This window comes from Amblyomma americanum, unplaced genomic scaffold, assembly GCF_052857255.1.
Source record: "Amblyomma americanum isolate KBUSLIRL-KWMA unplaced genomic scaffold, ASM5285725v1 scaffold_19, whole genome shotgun sequence".
In the NCBI taxonomy this organism is placed as follows: Eukaryota; Metazoa; Arthropoda; class Arachnida; order Ixodida; family Ixodidae; genus Amblyomma; species Amblyomma americanum.
The window spans coordinates 1035110-1053011 of NW_027526491.1; the positions used below are offsets into that span (position 1 = coordinate 1035110).

The 17902-nt window shown below is 46.0% G+C and overlaps 1 protein-coding gene across 1 annotated transcript in view; it reads left to right on the forward strand.

Moving 5' to 3' along the window:
* LOC144111935 (nose resistant to fluoxetine protein 6-like) overlaps positions 1-17902 on the forward strand; it is a 52567-nt gene that overhangs the window by 23029 nt on the left and 11636 nt on the right. The window contains exons 9-13 of the mRNA XM_077645026.1: positions 6502-6673; positions 7237-7319; positions 8766-8888; positions 11367-11487; positions 12663-12852. Coding sequence (XP_077501152.1) covers positions 6502-6673; positions 7237-7319; positions 8766-8888; positions 11367-11487; positions 12663-12852 — 689 coding nt within the window. The remainder of the gene's footprint in view (positions 1-6501; positions 6674-7236; positions 7320-8765; positions 8889-11366; positions 11488-12662; positions 12853-17902) is intronic.

Below are 17902 nucleotides of genomic sequence, written 5' to 3' on the forward strand. Positions count from 1 at the left end.
TTATTAGCGAGAGGCGCCAACAAAACCGAAACGAGCCGATTTTGAGCACAAGCACAAATTAGGAACAAACCAGCCCTGGTTCCAACGAGAAATAAAGGCTAGAGCACTTGTTGACAGTAAAAAGAACATTCTGCCTAATTGACAATGCAGTAGCGCGTGCTCCCGCGCTCTTCACTGCGTCCATTCGCTCAGGCAGGGAATTGTCGAGCGCGTTAACAACCTCTCTGCCAGCCCGCACGATCTCCCATTGTTCTGGTAGGGCAATCCAGAGGTAGTCCGCCGTTGTGCAACTCGAGCCCAAGCGCCTCGAAAGATTAAATTTCTTCATGCCCCAAACATTTTCAGTTAAGTTTAGATCGGAGCTGCGGCTGGGCCACTCAAGCTGCATGATCGCTTGGCGATCCAGAAAATCTTGCGCAACTCGCGCGGCGTGGATGGTGGCTCGGTCATGCTGAAAAAAAAAAAACGACTTGTCAGCATCGCATGGCTATAAAATGCACTAAGGACTTACCGGTGCTGTTCAGGACGCCAAGTCTTTGGGGTTGGTCTCACCGCGTAGAAAACGTCGCTTCGTCTGTAAAAACGACGTATTCCCAGTCGTCCGGCGTCCACTATTCGCGTTCTTGAGCGAACTGGAGTTGCTGGTGGCGATGCGGCGCTTCCAACACTGGCGTCCTAGCGGCGACCCGGTTTTGGATGGCCGCTTTACGCAGTCTTCTGCGCATGGTGTCCGTGCTAGCTTGTAGCCCAAACTCATCGCGTATTTACGCGCTGTCAGGAAGGGGTTGTCCACTGAAGAGGCTACAAAGAGAATATCTTCTTCAGGGGTTATTGCCCGCTCCAGAATTGTGCGTGCAGCATCCTCTATCCGTTCTTCGTCTCTGAATGCCCGGACAATTCGGATTAACCGTGGAAACTGGCCGCCCAACTGTAGCAGTTATTTCTCGCTGCGACATTGTACGGGCCATGTAAACTATAGCGAGGCGCCCTTCCTTCGGCACTCTGCGCGGAATCTTTAGCACACACTTGTTAGATGCATGACTTTATATAACACTGGTCTAGCGTCATCCCAAACTATCGTAAATTTCATTGGGTGTTGCCGCGCCTATATCGGCGTTAGCGCGTTCATGCTGTCTCAACCGGCTAGCTGCCTGAAAACTATCCACTTCGAGCTGCCATATCGCTTCATGCTGTCGTATTATAAATTTCTAGACTTCTAGGCATAAAATTCCCCGAACCGTAACAAGTGGTCTGTGCCCTTGATGATATTCTTACACGAGCAACGCCATTTTACAGTATTATTTCTACTTGATGCCAATCTTCGCGGAAAATCAAGTGCCATGCATGCCATTTCAGAGTAACTTGGTAAAGACCGCATCAAGAGTGCCCGGATATGAGCACGTGGCAACAGTTCACTTAGTTCGCAGAATATTCCAAAGAGCAATCAATTATAAGGCAATCGGTATCCTCCAACGGCTTATACCATTGGACTCGTTGCATCTCTGGCCAGAGGCTTCCTAGTTTGCATAATAATGCCACCACGGCATCCAATATCTGTTGTCCTCAGCTGCTGGCTCAGGAGACCCGGGTTCAATCCCGGCCGCGGCGGTCGTATTTTGGTGGATGCGAAATGCTGTACGGACGTGTTCTGTGCGACGCCAGTGCACGTCAAAGAACTACAGATGTGAGAAATTATCCGCTGCCCTTCCACTGCGGTGTCCACAACCTGAGTGGCTTTCGTGCGGCATCCATAGCCTGAGTCGCTTTGGGCATTAAATATTATAAAACCAAACGAAGTTTTCCAAAAGAGTCAGATTTTTATCCCAACGGATGCTTATATAGCGCCTCTCGCTAATAATCAGACATTAAAATTTTACTTTGAATTGCATCGACGTCTCTTGCTCATGACACGAGCAGCTCTTGCGCACCTGCACTGGATCTCCAGTGCAGCGTGGGCGAAACAGGAAGCCAGACACTAACCTGCGAGAGCACAGCGACACACGCTGTCCTAGAATGTGAGAAATGAAGGACCAGCGCAAGGAGGCCACCGTATTTGAAAATTTATTGTCCAATCTTTACAACCGCCAAAAACCCACGTTTGCTCTGCTCTTCCGAATCTTCATTTCTTTAGATCACAGGCTTTGAGGCCGACCTGGAAAAGCGCTCGAGCGGTGTGAAGACACGCCACTTCAGCGCTTTTTGGAGATGAGCAAACCGCAACGTGTGTTCTGCGCCCGCGTGAGCCGCGGCCAGTAGAGAAAAGTCGCGAAACAGTCAAGTGAGCGACTCACCCTGCCGGCTAGATACAAGCGAAATAACAAGGTGAGTAGTCAAATCCAGCTGCGCTCCAGCTATCGTCAGCCACCGCAAAAATACCAAGATGTTATCTCGGCAAGAGCGCGCAACACATCGCGGTGCTGGCGTTAGTCCAAGCCGCTCTAGGACACGCTTTCTCTCATTCGTGTTAAGCGTGCTGACGACTGTACTTTGACATTGACACGGTGGCATCAGAGCCTACTACGTTTTCGAAGCAATATAATCAAACGAGCATACTCATGCGATGCGCGGAAAGCCTAAAATCACAAAGGTGACACAAACTAGGCACGTTCACTGCGCATGCGCAGGTTAATTCTTTGCTCGCCATGGATTCCTCGTAAGTCTGGCCCTCTCTAGCCTCTTACCTCTGTCAGCTAAGATAACATCCTTAACTTTGCAACCTGCTATTGCAGAAATGGCAAATGTGCACAAACGTATGACGCAGAAAAAATATTCTATTGAAAAAACATGCCATTCGCACTACTATATGTGCCATTTATATAATACAACCTTCTGTTTAAGAATGGTTGCTAACCGTTACAGCAGTAACAAGCAATCGAAGTTAGTAAAACGTAAGTGCCGACTTTTACTAACTCTACTTTTAAGACGGCACAACAGATTTAGCAACCAGGTAGTAGAAAGCAGTCAGAGTTGATAAAAAAGTAGTAACGCGTAGTTGGTAAAAAGCGGCACTCTCTAACTGATTACTTTTTAAGAGTATAGAGTGCATAGACAGTGTGCGAAGCACGACGCGCATGCTATAAAAGGGCACTGATGACAGCTCCATCCAATTCTTCTTTCCAGAAAAAAAATCTCTGATTCTTTGTTTTTATGCTAAACAAGCCCTCTTTGCCCTTAGTGACCCTTTAAACACGGTTTCTTCGATATCTTTGCGCTGACCGCATCCTTCACTTAAGGAAAATGAACTACTGAGATTCGAGATAATGGCGCGTGTGGTGCCCGAAGACAATCTGACATTTCCTCCTGCGCTGGAGGCCACCGGCGCCACTACGCGCGCCTTTGTTGAAGGCGCTCCGACGTTTACGGGGCTCAGCCCGGATGGCAACGACTCCCTGCCCTTCACAGGAAAGGGCCGCGCACAGAAGCGGATGCACCGGAGCTTCGCGCGCTTGCTGGAAGCCATTCGCGTCGCCCAGTGGCCCTCGTTTTTGATAAAGGGAAAATGAAGACTAATCTGGAGTTGGCTTGTATCGATAGATTCCAGCTTTTCAATGACAAATGCGCTGCATTAATTGAAAACAAAGCTTTTATAAGCTAGCAAAGACAAAAAGAAATAAATACAGGTACCACCACCACTGTCTCTTTTTGGAAGCAGATTGCGCTACGTAAAGAGAGTTTTTCTTTTTTTTTTTGCACGCAAATCCCTATGGTTGAATGAAAGCAATATTTGGTTCCGATCAGCGCAGACGATGTCTTTTCCCGGTCTTGGAATCTCAAGTTTAAATCAAGTGGCGGATAAATTTTTTACCACTTTTCTTAGCGATTAATGCGTCTTTCTTTGACTGACGGACAAGCATCTACATCGCCAGAAAGACCCATAGCATCTATTTTTTCATAGAACAAAAATTGCCTCGAGTTGTCATCAGCGCCCCTTTAAAGCCTTGCGCTCTTAATATATAGAACGTTGTACCCAAAAGGAGTCCAAATGTACCCGAAACATAGTCCATATGCATCTTTGGGTGGTTAAACTCCACAGACCACACAATACGAATGTCTACTTGGCCACTCCCTTACCCGCCACCTCTCCAACAGATAAGTTCATAACCTGGGGCCGCATTCGGAGTTTGTGTAATAATAAAAAGGGTCATAATCTGCCACAGCGGCCGCACCTGATTGGTCAAAACGCCGGAAGCGGATATCGGTTCAGTTGCGACTGTGAGTGGCGGCAGGATATCACTGCGTTGCGGTTGCCACAGGGAAACGTCCAGCGGCGCTTTTGCTCTTTGCCGACATATGGAACGAGACCAATGCGAGAGCAGAAACATTCAGCCACAAGTTTAGCTGCCCATCGGATTCCACCGTAAAGGGGTAATATGAAAGCAGCTTTATTTGCCCAGTAGACTTCGGCGAACAGAAACAATAGTTCAGATACTCTTTTCTGCACCGTAAAAGTCGGAGGTGTGCTTAAAGAAGAAAATATTGTACGCAATACGCATACCTTTTCAGTAACAGAAGGCAGCCGCTACAGCCGTCGATAGCCTACGGTAAATAAAAGACAGCTATCTTGCTCGCATAACATGGCGTTTTAGATTTACCTTGAGGGTAAAAGGGAACGGAGAAGAAAATTTGTAGCATGCACTCACTCACTGCGCAATGCGCGCTCCGTGTTGTGCTGAACCAAGATGCCGTGACGAATTGCCGTCTGCAACATAGCTGAACGTAAGTGGTCGCTGTTATCGGACAGTTGTGCAGAGGGTAATTTCCGTTTTTCATTCCTTTTATGCATGTACTGCAAGAGCCGCGAAATGCCGCATATAGGTTTTTAATTTTCTGCCGTCAACAAATAAAAGGGGTCAGCTAAAAAAAGAATTTGCTGTATTTCTCTTCATAAATGCGCTGGGAGACTTCGCAGACCAAATTTTCATAAGTTCGCCATGATGCAAGGCGCCGGCATGCCTACACTGGCGCATGAAAACCAACTTGCAACCTAACTCCTGAGCAAAATACAGAGCCACACCACCGCGGCTACCGAGAACAGTAAGGGACGCCGAAAAACCACCTCTGGCATGTCAAACGCGTCGGTGTAGCAGCGCGTCACTGTCGAGTGACCATCCGTGCACATGAGCGGTTTCACGCTGGCAGGCATTACACACGATCATGATGCAAGATGCTTAAACAGCTAATACAGAGTTCTAGAATGGGTAATGCACGTTTGCGCGAAGTAAACGCAACTATTTCGAGGGTCATTATGCTTTATGTTACATCATATAACCTACGCAGACGCGATAACTCCGGTGATAGTGGCACCATTCGGTTTGAATGAAGAGAACAATTTCTGCAACAAACCGCTGCTCGGTAGGCCTAGGAGCTACAGAATTATCCAACCAAATAAAAAGCAGGCCAAATTTATCGTCCATCCAATTTGCTATAGGCAAGATAAGACGAAGCGAGAGTCCCGTAACCTGTTTATAGCCTGTTCACGCGCCGAAAAACACAGTAATACCGACGAGTTCACTTCGAAGCGAGACGCTCGGCTTCAGAGTGTGCCGCCATGTTGGCTGTCCTTGAGCATCTGCTGTAGAGGAGCGTACGCTATGTGTCTGACTTCACCGTCCGATTTCTTCAACCCTTTTTGCTGCATCCGGACCACCACATCCGCTTCCGGCGTTTTGAAAAATGAGGTGTAGCCACTGCGGCAGATTATGACGCTTTTATTATGACCCATACTCGGAATACGGACCCTGATTCTCGGTAAAATTGAGGCAGTGGTACAGCCGTACCCTACATCGCGTGGCTCTTCCTTGCTGTGTTTCACGTCTATCTCCAGTGCCTGCGAGGGCGCCAGATGGACCTGCCCCTTGCTGAGCAGCTATAGGTGGCTCCAACAGCGGTTGTAGAAGTTTGACAGGCATGTGCGCTCTCCAGAGGGTCCCCGTCTCGACGCAGCATTTCATAAAGTCAGCATTAAGGACTGGCTATTCTTTCGTCTAAACGCATTGCCTGCAACGAGTCTTGGAGAATCCCATCGCAATTTTTCTACCGTTACCACCCATGTGTCCCTGCTCATCTGCTCCTCATCCACTTCATAGTTCTTCCCTTGCATGTAATATGCGCCACTGCGCCTTTAGCTCTCCAAGACGCTTTTTCGGTAGTGGGATATTTGAGATTCCCATCGTGCACTCAGGCGATTAGTGTGACCGCGATTACTGATCTTTGTTTTATTTTCTATCAAACAACCAGTAGTATTGATACGAAGATTTAATCAATTAAAAAATATTTCCGCCGTTGATGTGGTTTAGCAAAATGAGTTTCAGGGCCCGAACTGACAAGGCAGACCTGTTAGGCACATAGCACAAAGCGGAAACTGGACACTGAGACAGCAGCGTTCATTTTCCCTTCACACTTCGAGCCTTAATTAGCCGACTGTAACTTCTGATTTTAAGCACCTTGAACCGCGAATCTGCTTCAGCGATTGATTACACTGTGCATTTATTTTTTTTTCAGAACCATGGTTCCGGTGTTCTTCTGCCTCATGTGCCTGTTTTTGCTGCCTCTTATCACCTCCGGACCAGACGCTAAGGCGTACTTCCGCAAGCTCAATGACGAATTTCAGAGGCAGTGGCTGTATCTGCTTCTTCAAGTCCAAAACTATGACTTCGAAGTCACTGTAGATACTGTACGTTTGCCTCTATGTACGGGGACGTATAATCTATACCGGCCGCTGCAGAAATCAGAAAGCGCTGCATGCATGGAAGATAACTCCATAAATTCGCTAGATAGATCAAAGTTTGAGCTTTGTCCTATGTTTTACCTCACAGCTCCTCGAGCCAGTCTCAATACCTCTGTGAGTGCGTCGGTGGCTTCACTGATTTGTTGTAGAGTGCAGAAAAGCATCAATACAGTGCCGGTGACGTTCTACGCTATGAAGTTTGACCTCTCACTCCTGGATTACATTCACGCACCGCAAAATAACAGGCAATACCAGAATAAGCAGCACGTGGCATTCTCAATAAGCTTGCACTGAATTAGTATGACAGGTTTTCAAGGTTGCGTCTTAGATTTACAAAAGCGCGCCTCAATCTTTGCTGCTTGGCACTCCGCGTTAGAAATGCTAGGCATCTGATATATTCAATATATGTTGAAAGTAAGACCGTCTCTCCAAACAGCAATCAGTTAAGCGCCCCGAAAATGCCAGAACACAGTGGATGTCAGCATATCCCCGTTATGCTTTGATTACAGCCAATTTTTGGACACTTGTGGTACCTGTTTCTGGATTTCCAGTTCTTCCTTGTCAGTTTGCCGATTCTGTTGCTGCTGAAGAGGTAAGACAAGCTTCTATATGCTTATTTTCAGTCATACCCCAATTCAGTCATTACAGAAGACGCGTAGCCCGTGGTGCAGTATTAGCAAAAAATCTACTCGTTAACGTTGCGAATGAAGTGACTGAAAGCGTGCCGTTTTCCTGTTTCTCTTTGAAGTGACGAGAGAGAATGGTGATTGCAAGGAAGGGGGGGGGGGGGGCTGCTTTCACTTTGATCCCAATATCAAAGAGAAAAACAGGAAACACGCGGTGGTGGTCCAAATCAGGTCCTATGGTGTCGCCTTGAGACGACAGCGTGCTGCTTCCGCTGATAGTTTCTTTGGAACAATGAAGCGTGCGAAACTCTTCAAACACTCTGCAGCTATTTTTGGCTCCGACTACTTGTAACCTGCCAAAAGATCTTTCGGATTCGCAGAAATGGCTTTGGCTTTATCTGCACATAAAACATTTGATTTGATGATTTTTTTAATCACTGCGCCAGTGATTTCTCTGAAATAACGTCCATTTTTCTATTGTGTGTTTATGTTCTTGCAGGCACGCTGACATTGTTGGACCATTACTTTTTAAATATCGTGAATGTAGATTAGTAAACAGCCGGTTAATTATTAGTACGTGATTTGATCAGAGTTACCGTCTAAGCATTTCAACTAGTATAGCGGCAACGAACGGTTCTCTTTTTGTTTTTCATAGTACTCACCTCCTCCTTAGAGTCCTTCAGACTAGCAGTTTTGCGTGCGATTTATGTCTCCGTCTTTAATTTGATACTTTTCTCCGGGAGAACGAATGTTGTACTTTTTGAGCTCAAGTGCTATCACACCTTTCTGTTTTTCTAGTTATATGAGCTTTGTTTTCAATAACTCGCCAAATACTACCAAATGCTGTTAATTATGCGGGCAACAGGCCCCAAAACTGCTCATCTAAGCAGTTGACTCGCGTCTTCTTTACTTGTATTCAAAGAAAAGAAACAAGTTTGTTTTACCATTGATCACGTAGTTAACAGGAAGCCGATAGAAGCCTACAAGGTTGCTTAAAGAGGCTCTGAAGGAGCCTTACTGCCATCTGCATTGGCAAACGTAGTCTCGGTGGCAACTTGCTCTTTTCACCGCTCTTTCTTAATGAATTGCGTTGTCTTCTTATTAACATGAACAGCAGCTGCGTCATTTTTTTAAAGCGCGCCACGTAAAACACTAAGCATACTGAACAAATGAAGAAAGAAGCAGCAGAATAGGCATAAAAATTTATTATAGTGATCCTTACATGCAGATACTTCAAGTTTCACAGGGCAGGACAGCCCACCTTTAATGCAATATAAAAATCACTGGCAAGTAAAGAGCACAGTAGTCACCCACAATTTCTTTTATATTAGTGCCAAGTTTACCAGCCTGAGTGATGCACAGGTCGGGCTGCTGAGAAATATCTTGTTTCATTTTTCTTTTCCCCGCTGCAGTCGTCCAAGGATAGCCGCGGCTGCCTTCGTGCTGTTGTCCTTCGTAGGCTGTTCCGTGGCAACATGGCAAGTGGCCGGCAACGAGATGACACCATTTATCGTTCCATTGACCGAGTCAATAACGTGAGTAAAAAAAAATGCTGGGAATTTCATTACCTAACATGACCTGCTCGGAACAAAAGCAGTCAATTCGTTGCCTTCTACCATACACATGCAACAATATCCAGCCGACGGCAAGCACAAGCATCAAAAATTTTAATAATCCCTGGCGTTTACTTCCACTTTCAGGGTACATGCTCGCGTTTATTCAAGACGAGCGATCATGCGCGCATTTCTTCATTTCAGGAAACAGAAAAAAATGTGGTACGGGTTTAACGTGATGAGGGTTTAGCGTAGTTAAACCGAGTAGACCTGCGAAAGCCGGTGTTCATTATTGAATTAGAGAAGACACTTAAGCTCCGCCTTAAGGGTGTGACGCGATAGCTTTATTGGGTTAATATCCATATATGCTAAACAGGTTATTCTTTACTTAACATTCATAGATCGCGGTGAGTCCTCGTACCACTACCATCTCAGTGGCGCAGCGGTTAGGCGATGAGCCACTGCTCTGGCAGGTGGCTGTTTCTCTGACAGCCACCGGTAGGGATTGTACGACCGACGTTTCTCTTCCCGAGCAACCTCTCGCGACCAATCAATAATTTAACTGCCACCTGTCTCCCATGGGCGACAGCTGGCGCGACGCTCCTCCGAACTCACCCGAGCTTCTACCCATTGGCTGCAGCTTTCGCAACGTCACTCGGAGCACGGGACAACACCAGACAAGATTCTTGCTCGGGATTGGTACCGCTGAAGTAATTGTTTCGCACTAGTAAATGAACACAGGACGGCGGTGGCGACTACTAATTTCACTGAGGGTTTCTAGATGAAAGTGTACAATAGCGAATTCTGTCTGGAAAATAACGAAATAGTCGCGGAGATTCCGCATGCATGCAAGATGGACACACGGTAACAATAATAACCGCCGATTAGTGAAATCTAGTACGAATGAAACAGGCAAAAAATGACGGTTTAGCACGAACGAAATGCTAGAATCTATGCTGCGCTACATAAACAGAGACACTTGTAGTTAAAGAAATTCGCACTGCCACTTGGCGTACTTTCACTTCAGGCTAATACCTTTCTGTTATCTTAACATTTTCAGAAGTCGTGGGCGAAAATTTCTTCTGTTTTGAAGCTCTCTTGCGTGGAAAGCATAAACAAGTTCATTATGCACCCAAAACCAAATTAATATCCCAATGCTATCGCACTATAGCATACGCGTAGCACTGCGTACAGAGCGACAGTGTATCGAGTAATCTAGTAGAAATCGGCTGATAAGCAGCCTTTGCATAAGAAATGCTAACTAAGGTAGCGAACAGTCACAGGAAAACTGTTTTTATAGCGAAGGCTGTAATAGCTTAGCTGAAGCCAAACACAGGTTGTGGGCTCAACGGCAGCCGTGTAACGGTAGCCGTGCTCTAAAAAGTGCTTTTTTTGTTCAGAACCGTGTAGGGGGAGCCGCGGTTTCAAGGGGAGAGGGTGACTGTTGAGCAGGGGGCGCTGAGAAGAGAGGGCGCTGCTTTTAGATTTTTGAGGGGTTTCAAGACTGCCTAGGCGTGACGGTCGGCATCATTTGATGTCGGCGCTGATGACGAAGCACAGAAAACGTAGGAGGCTGGGAATGCGGTATTTCTGTTGCGTATAACTTAATAATGAGGGATTTAACCAGGGCCACCCTGATTCAGAGCGGTGGAAACAGCACGTATTGAACTAACGCAAGTGCCACATTGAAGGTGATCAAACGGCGAAGGCGGTATCCGCGCGAGAACCATCATATGCTATCTAGGGCATCAATACTGGCAGAACCAAGGCCTTACTGACCCTATTCAGTCGAGAAGGCTAGGGGAATGAGGGACTCGTTAGGATATGAAGGAAGCCATAAGTCACTGAAATTGAAGAAAGCGTGAAAGAATTGTGTTCTTTAATTTCTCGTTTTGGTCAATGACAAATTAGTAGTGTATTCATTTTATGCTGCGGAGTAAAATGATTAGTAAGCCGAGGAAAAAAATATGCCGCCAATGCGATACGTACCGACGACCGCCGTATGTCTCTTACGGTGCTCTAGGAATTGAACTATGGCGGCGGCCGTCCAACCTTCTACTTTTATGTTTATGGTGGCATTTTGGTGGTATATATTTTGGCATTATATATGCTCCTTGTTGCCTAGTCTGCTGAGTGCTCATCATAGCCACCCTCGTCCATAGCGGCCTTATCGAAAATTCTATACATGACAGCTCCGTACCTGCCATAATACACATGCTATATACTGACTTCCACTGTGTAGGGTTGAAATATGGAGGTACCAGGACTCGGCAGAAATTTAATATAACCCATCAAGGAGCATGTATGCCGTCTATGCATGCATATTGTAGAATCTGAAAACTTGAAAAATTACTAACATTGTTTATTAACAGTGACTGAAGGGGATACAGATCCGCCCATTTAATGAACAGTTAAGAGAGACACCAATACTTCTTTATGTTTCGTTTTTCTTTTCCGCAGGACATTCCTCAGGACTGGTTTCCACTACTACTTCTACCCATTCTACCACGCCGTGTGCTACTTCGTCGGCTGTATGACATATTTCTTCGTCGGAATATTTAAGGAGAAAAAGATTTCAAAGGTGAAAGCTCGCCCATTGTTTATTTTCGGGGAAAAGTTGCTTTGTCGGCATCCAAGATTCCCGAGCGAATTGTTCGCCTCATTTGGCCCACTCCTCAACATTCTGTTTTTTAGTTGAAGCCCGCCTCCTCATTAACATTCAGCAAGTTGGTTGGTGGTTTTCAGTATGGTACCGCATATAACCGTAATCTATAATGCTAACTCGGAGTCCTTTCACATACATGCAGGCCTCACTATGACACACACAGCTGCTCTTTAAAGCAAAAAGCAAAATTTTAAGGACTAATGGTGGGCTTCTCTGACACACCTGGCAATAAGCACGTAAGTAGGGAGCCTAATCACGACCACCAGCTCACGAACGTGTTGAGCAAGAAACGAAGGAGCTCCAGCTTTGCCTGTACAGCCTTCCAAGTCTCCGGCCAAGGGACCGTCCGTGAGTTAGCTTGCTCTGGTAGCGCGTCAGAGAGTTCAGTGTGACATTCATTTAAAGCAGAGGAAACCGATTCTTTCTGTAGCTGGAAGAGCAGCTAAGGGACTTCAGCTCCAGCATGGGTTTCATGTCCAACATTCATGGACAAAATTTTGAATATTCGAAAACCGTAATGTATTGCTAGCGAAATATTCAAGGTAATGGTCCACTCTTCCAATATATAACAAAATCTTTCTTTTATAGTTTTTCCATCGCTCGCATCAAGCAGTTAAGACTGCCATAGAAAGCCAGAGGCTAACACTTTTGACGATAGCAAAAAAAGTCAATACTGCCGAAGGGAGAACTGCGGATATATTGATTGCTATAGTGAAATCTTACAATCTATGAAAAAATTGCGCTGATAAACTCTTCTTTCCGTTCAAAAATTATTTTGTACAGAAATGTTTGGTAAGATTCTCTTGAAGAATTAAGGTTTTACCTTCTTTACGCAAACAACATCTTCAGTTTCATACTCAAAATGTGGCCGCAATGAAATTCTCTCCTTAAAATGAGTAGAGACCACTCCTTATGTAAATTTAAAGGGCATTCCTGCTGAATCGGCCCCTTTGCTTGCGGTCGCTGAAACTGTGTACTTCCGACGTCTCTTGTGCCACCTTCTGTAAACATTTATACACAAATTTTCCGCGACCACACGTTTTACAATGATCGTTTGCATTTCATTTTGATCTAAAACTCTCTGTTTTCAGGCATGCCAGTTCGCGGCCTGGTTGTTCGCAATAGCCTGTGGGCTCTTCTGCATCTTCATTAAGGTACCCTGGTACCAAGTCAAAGACCCGACTACTGAGTTTGGGAAGTTATCTCTGGCGTTCTTCGACCGGATCCTGTGGTCCATTCTTATGTCCTGGGTCACTATCGCCTGCGCCACTGGACGAGGAGGTATGTCTAAGCCCTATATGCTGCCATCATTTGTCTCCATTCTTACCAAATGTTCCACAAACGATGAAGTCAGTTGAGAACAAAGAGAAAAATTCCGTCTTAATGGAATAAAATTAAGTCAGGCGAATCTAATACGCCCGACAGAAAGTTGATTTCAAGCTAATTAGGGTTTCCTCATTAGGTAGACGGTTTCTCATTAGCTAATGAGTAAAGCAAGAGCTAATGAGCTAATGATTTCAAGCTAATTTCAATCCAACGTGATGTGGCGAGTTCCACACATCGTCAAAGAAACTCAAATATATTTAGAAGTGGAATAAAGGCATAAAACCCAACTTGAGACAGAAAGGCTGGAAACACTGGAGGAGATCAATTGAAAAGGCTCTAACAGAAATGGCTAGCCCTTCAGTCCGGAGAGTGCATTTCCACAGTTTTATGTAACACCTTTGCCGAAAGTACAATTAGGCAACGCGGTTTTTTTCTGATGCGTGTATATGAGCGCTTATGACAAACTTCAGTTACAAATCTACGTTACGAACGAAAAACCCTTGTCTTCACCTCTGGAGATCGTTTGGTATTTAGGGGTGCCGTAACTGCATGCTCCACAATACGTCTCAGAAGCAAACGCCGTTGCCTGGTTACCTTTGACAAAAGGCGATACAAACGCAGCAGTTTCAGCGCACATATTTAAGTGCCAGCCAAGAAAGAACGCGGATGGTGCAGCTGTACACGGTAAAACAATCAAAGCAGACAACAGAGACGTTCGCTGAAAGTTCAACAGAAAACGGAGAGAGAAATTTTGTGCCAGTGATAGTTTATCAGAGTCTTTTAAACAAGAATAGCGGATGGTCATTCGAGCGGGTTATGCTACATTATTTGGCGAAAAGAAAATCGTTGCAGACCATGGTATCTCTCTTCGCTGAGCCGTCGCCTCCGAGGGGAACATTTAAAGAGGCGTTTCAAATGACCTAACCTCTCTTATACCCTTCTGAAAATAGCACGCTTAACTGCGATTACGATGACCGTGGTTTTCGCTACCCGTGGTTACTGCTGTTCACACTGCGGACCAAACTGCGAGTACACCGCTAACCACGGTTATCGAGAACTGAGCTTGACGACGTTGGTTTGCGTCTCTAACCGAATGGCGGCCTCTTCGGAAGGAAAGTGCTCGTCGGCGTCCTAGTAACAGCTGGCCCGTATCAACAACGTACATTCTTCACACCAAATCACCTTTTAAGAGCGACACATTAAAATAGGCAGTGTCTATAGTGCCGTCATATATGGCGCTTTTACACATCCTTCGAGACCGACCGACGGGGCCGCAAAAGAGCACTGCAGCACCGTACCACGGTGCTCAGGCTGCGCATTCTATCGCCCTAACGTCGAAAAATGACCGCTCCTTACCGCATCATGAGAGCAGACGACAAGTTCCCAACATTCGCAGTGCCGGATGCCGCGAGCTTACCTCAGTGGTGCAACCCGCGAGCGTGGCGGACGACGACGCTCTGGCAGTGCGCTAGTCTCTAGTCGTCGCTAGGCATAATTGGTTTCATATGGAAGCTACAGCGGACAGCGCTTTGCAATTCGTTAGCGCGATAGCAAACGTTCTACTCATGGCATAGTTTTAGTAGCCGTTTTTAGCGTACCAGAGACGTACTATCGGAGATGTATACCGGTTTACCGGACCCCTCTTGCGCATGCGCAGGGACATTGTTGGGATGAGGGGGGCCACTGCGCGTGCGCAAGAGGGGTCTGGTAAACCGGTATATGTCTCCGGTAGCACGTCTCCGGTATGCTAAAAACGTCTGCTGTCAGCCCCACTGTCTCGTACTAAAATAAAGATGTGGTCTATTCCAGCGACGCCGTAGCAGGGGCGCTAGCGCACAAGCAGACCTGGCGAGCCGCGGCGCGCCTTTGGCAGCCATACCATGCAGCTGTGAGGAGAAACTTGCTAGTATCGCAGTTCTCACTGCAACCAGCTTCTCGATACGGGTCAGCCGTCCTTAAGAAGAATTCCTTTTTGACATTCTTTTATCCCAGGGCTTATTATTTATTGGGACAACCCTTTGAGTGCGAAGGTACTATTTCGATGGGTCAACCCTGAGCAAGATCTTGGTATGTTTGCACGTTTGCGGTGTTTGCGGGTTTGTGCCAAGGGAAAGTAACAAATAAAATAAATCAAATAAATATCCCTGACTGAGAGTCAAACCCACGGTTGAGCGGACAGGTAAGCTTCGCAGGCCGCAGCGCGAGAGCCCTATAGGCTATCGCCGCAGCGTTTTTTCTTTATTGCATGGATATAGTGCGGAAAAGAAAAATCTGAGTGCGTATGCCTCAAAATACCAGGCTGGGTAATACGGTCCCACCATACCCCTGCACGTCCCCACCTTCCCTTACATCAATACTCTGGGAGGCACACACATGCATCTTGTCAGGGGAGACAGCTAGGCTGCTCTTCTATAGGGCAGCATATACTCCCCACAAGAAAGCGCACTGCCCACGAAACAAAGATTTCGACGATCGCGGTGATTCGACCGCACACACCTCGTGTTGAACTGCAACACCCTCTTGCGCAGTGCATTGCACGTGGTGTTGTTCATCGCAAATACTACTGTCAAACTTATTCGCGCTTTGAGCTATCTGGTGGCGGAGAGATGTGCGTTGCATGCGTTGGTGTGGAACACGTTGCGGCAGATACACAGCACTTGAGGAATACGCGTTGACGTTGGCAACATTGATGCACAAACCTGGTACTGGAGCATAGGCCGCCGGTGTGCACTAGGTGAATTTTCATTGACGATGCAAAAGTTGAACACGCGCATAACTGGCACCCTGTGTCAGCGGACACCTCAGTCGTGCTTTCAGGTAAGCTGCGGTGGTGTCCACCTGCGAAAAACTGTGCTTTCGCAAAGTACTTCGTGCTTAGCAATGCTAAACCGCCAGCAACGTGTTTGCTTGGCGCGGACGGCTTGTGGGAGGCGCGGTGGCGTATGATGATTGAGGCAGTGCTATCAACGGGTGGCACTGTCGAACGGCACTCTAGATACTGCGTTGTAAATAACAAAGATATCTGAAAATGTAGCCTCGCTCTGCCGATGATCTTCTCACTTAGTTTGTTCCACCCAAGCGGCCATTGGCTGCGCTAACCAAGAACCGAGGACAGCCGTGTGACATCGGCGAGCTGCGATTCGCGATAATTTCAGTTCTCTAACCACTGTTAAGCTTAACCGCGGTTAGACTGCCCGTGGCATTAGATGCCCCGCGTACTACCGATTACAGTTCTGTCGGACTTGAGTGGTGCTCAGCAGCACTATATAGACCAGGGTTCTCCCAACTTTTCGGCAAGACTTATGCAATTCAGACTTATCAATGCTTTAGGTTTTAGAAATTTTAGATTTATCAAGCAGATAAAGTTGAAAAAGTACAATAATATAAAACACAGACCTACGGCATAAATGGCAACCTTTTATTTATTTTTAATATTTCAATTCAACTTCTCTGGGCAGTACACAACCTATGGACACAAATGTACAAATAGCTAGTAACACAAACAGAAATTAATATTTTTAGAAATGCAAAACGCACACAATATAAATACGCGGCCATATGAGCAGAAATGAAATGTCCAAATATGCGCGGCGTCTTGTGGTTGCTAGCTCCGTAGGAATGTCAGTACAAAGATATTCCCTTCAAGGGAGACAGAGAAGCACAAAGGAGAGGTGTAATGCGAACAGTGCAGCTGATGTGAACCGTGGCTACAAACCTATTGTGCGCATAATTAGCAGAGGCTTCAAGTATTCATCAGACAAATTGGATCTTTACTTGGATCTCACGTACTTCATCTTTGAAGTGTAACAAATTGCTTGCGGCTGCAGGTCCGATCCGTCAAAATGAGCGAACTGAAAACAGAAACAGTTTTCTAGCATGATCGAGTGCTAGTCGAAAATAATTGCCAATAAAAAGTCTGACGCGATGGATGCGCGAGACCAGGTTTCGTGCGTGGTCGCCGCGCGGGCTTGGGGCCGTGCACCCGTGGTTGGGTTGTGACCCGCCCCGACGCGGTTGGAACAACTCCGCAGGCTGTAGTTTTATGGCGCCTGCAGTAAAAACCTGAGCGGCTATGGCGACCTTCGAACGCCGCAAATCCGTGCTTGACATCTGCTGCGTGTGTCGAGATACGTCGAATATTTGCTTGTCAATTCACCACGGTCCGTTTTTTCTTCCTTTTTTCCTTAAAGATTACAAACCGGCAAGATATAAAAGACCACTGCTTAAAAAGTCATGTTTATTTCCTTGCTTGAGAATCTCCGATAGTGGCTGCCTGGAATAAAAGTATGTATGAACTTAGCTGGCAGAGTTAATAGGGTTTAGTAGGACTGGAGTCTGCAGAAGGGACTACGAATGAAAAGAAAGCGACATTAACAATGGACCAATCTTTAAAAGTATGCATTCGATGTGGACCGACACCGCTTCATGGATCTACTCCAATTAGATTCTTCTGAATGCTTGTTGGACTTTTTTATTGGGAAACTGCCTGCTCCTTTTCTTTGTTTCCTGTTGATTGTTTGCTTTTGTTACAAATGTAATAAAATCTTGCTTCATACCCGAGTTGACTCTTGTTCTGATGATTTCTTTAAATGATACATGCTTGCCTGGTACATACCCGCTGACCTGCCTACCCACCCACAAGCACTCTATACATACGTGTGGTAAAAAATGTGTACATGAAAATTCGAAGGGCAATAAAAATTAATAATACTTTTATTATTATATTACTAAACAATAAGAACTGAAGGGACACAAATTTATGGAAGGGTAGAGCCAACTTTTGAGCCTTTCTGCATTTCTTGCTGCGTGTAATCTTCACGATGACACCACCTTAACACGCCGCAAGCTTTTTACGGTGTTCACAAAATCGTCCAATAACCCCTCTAATAATCGTTATTTCAAAACTTGCGCATTCGATAAAACGAAATATGAGAAATTCACGTTGGCTTAAAGTACTCAAGCTAAGAATTTCGATGCAATAAAAGAGTTTTGTGAAATTTGCACC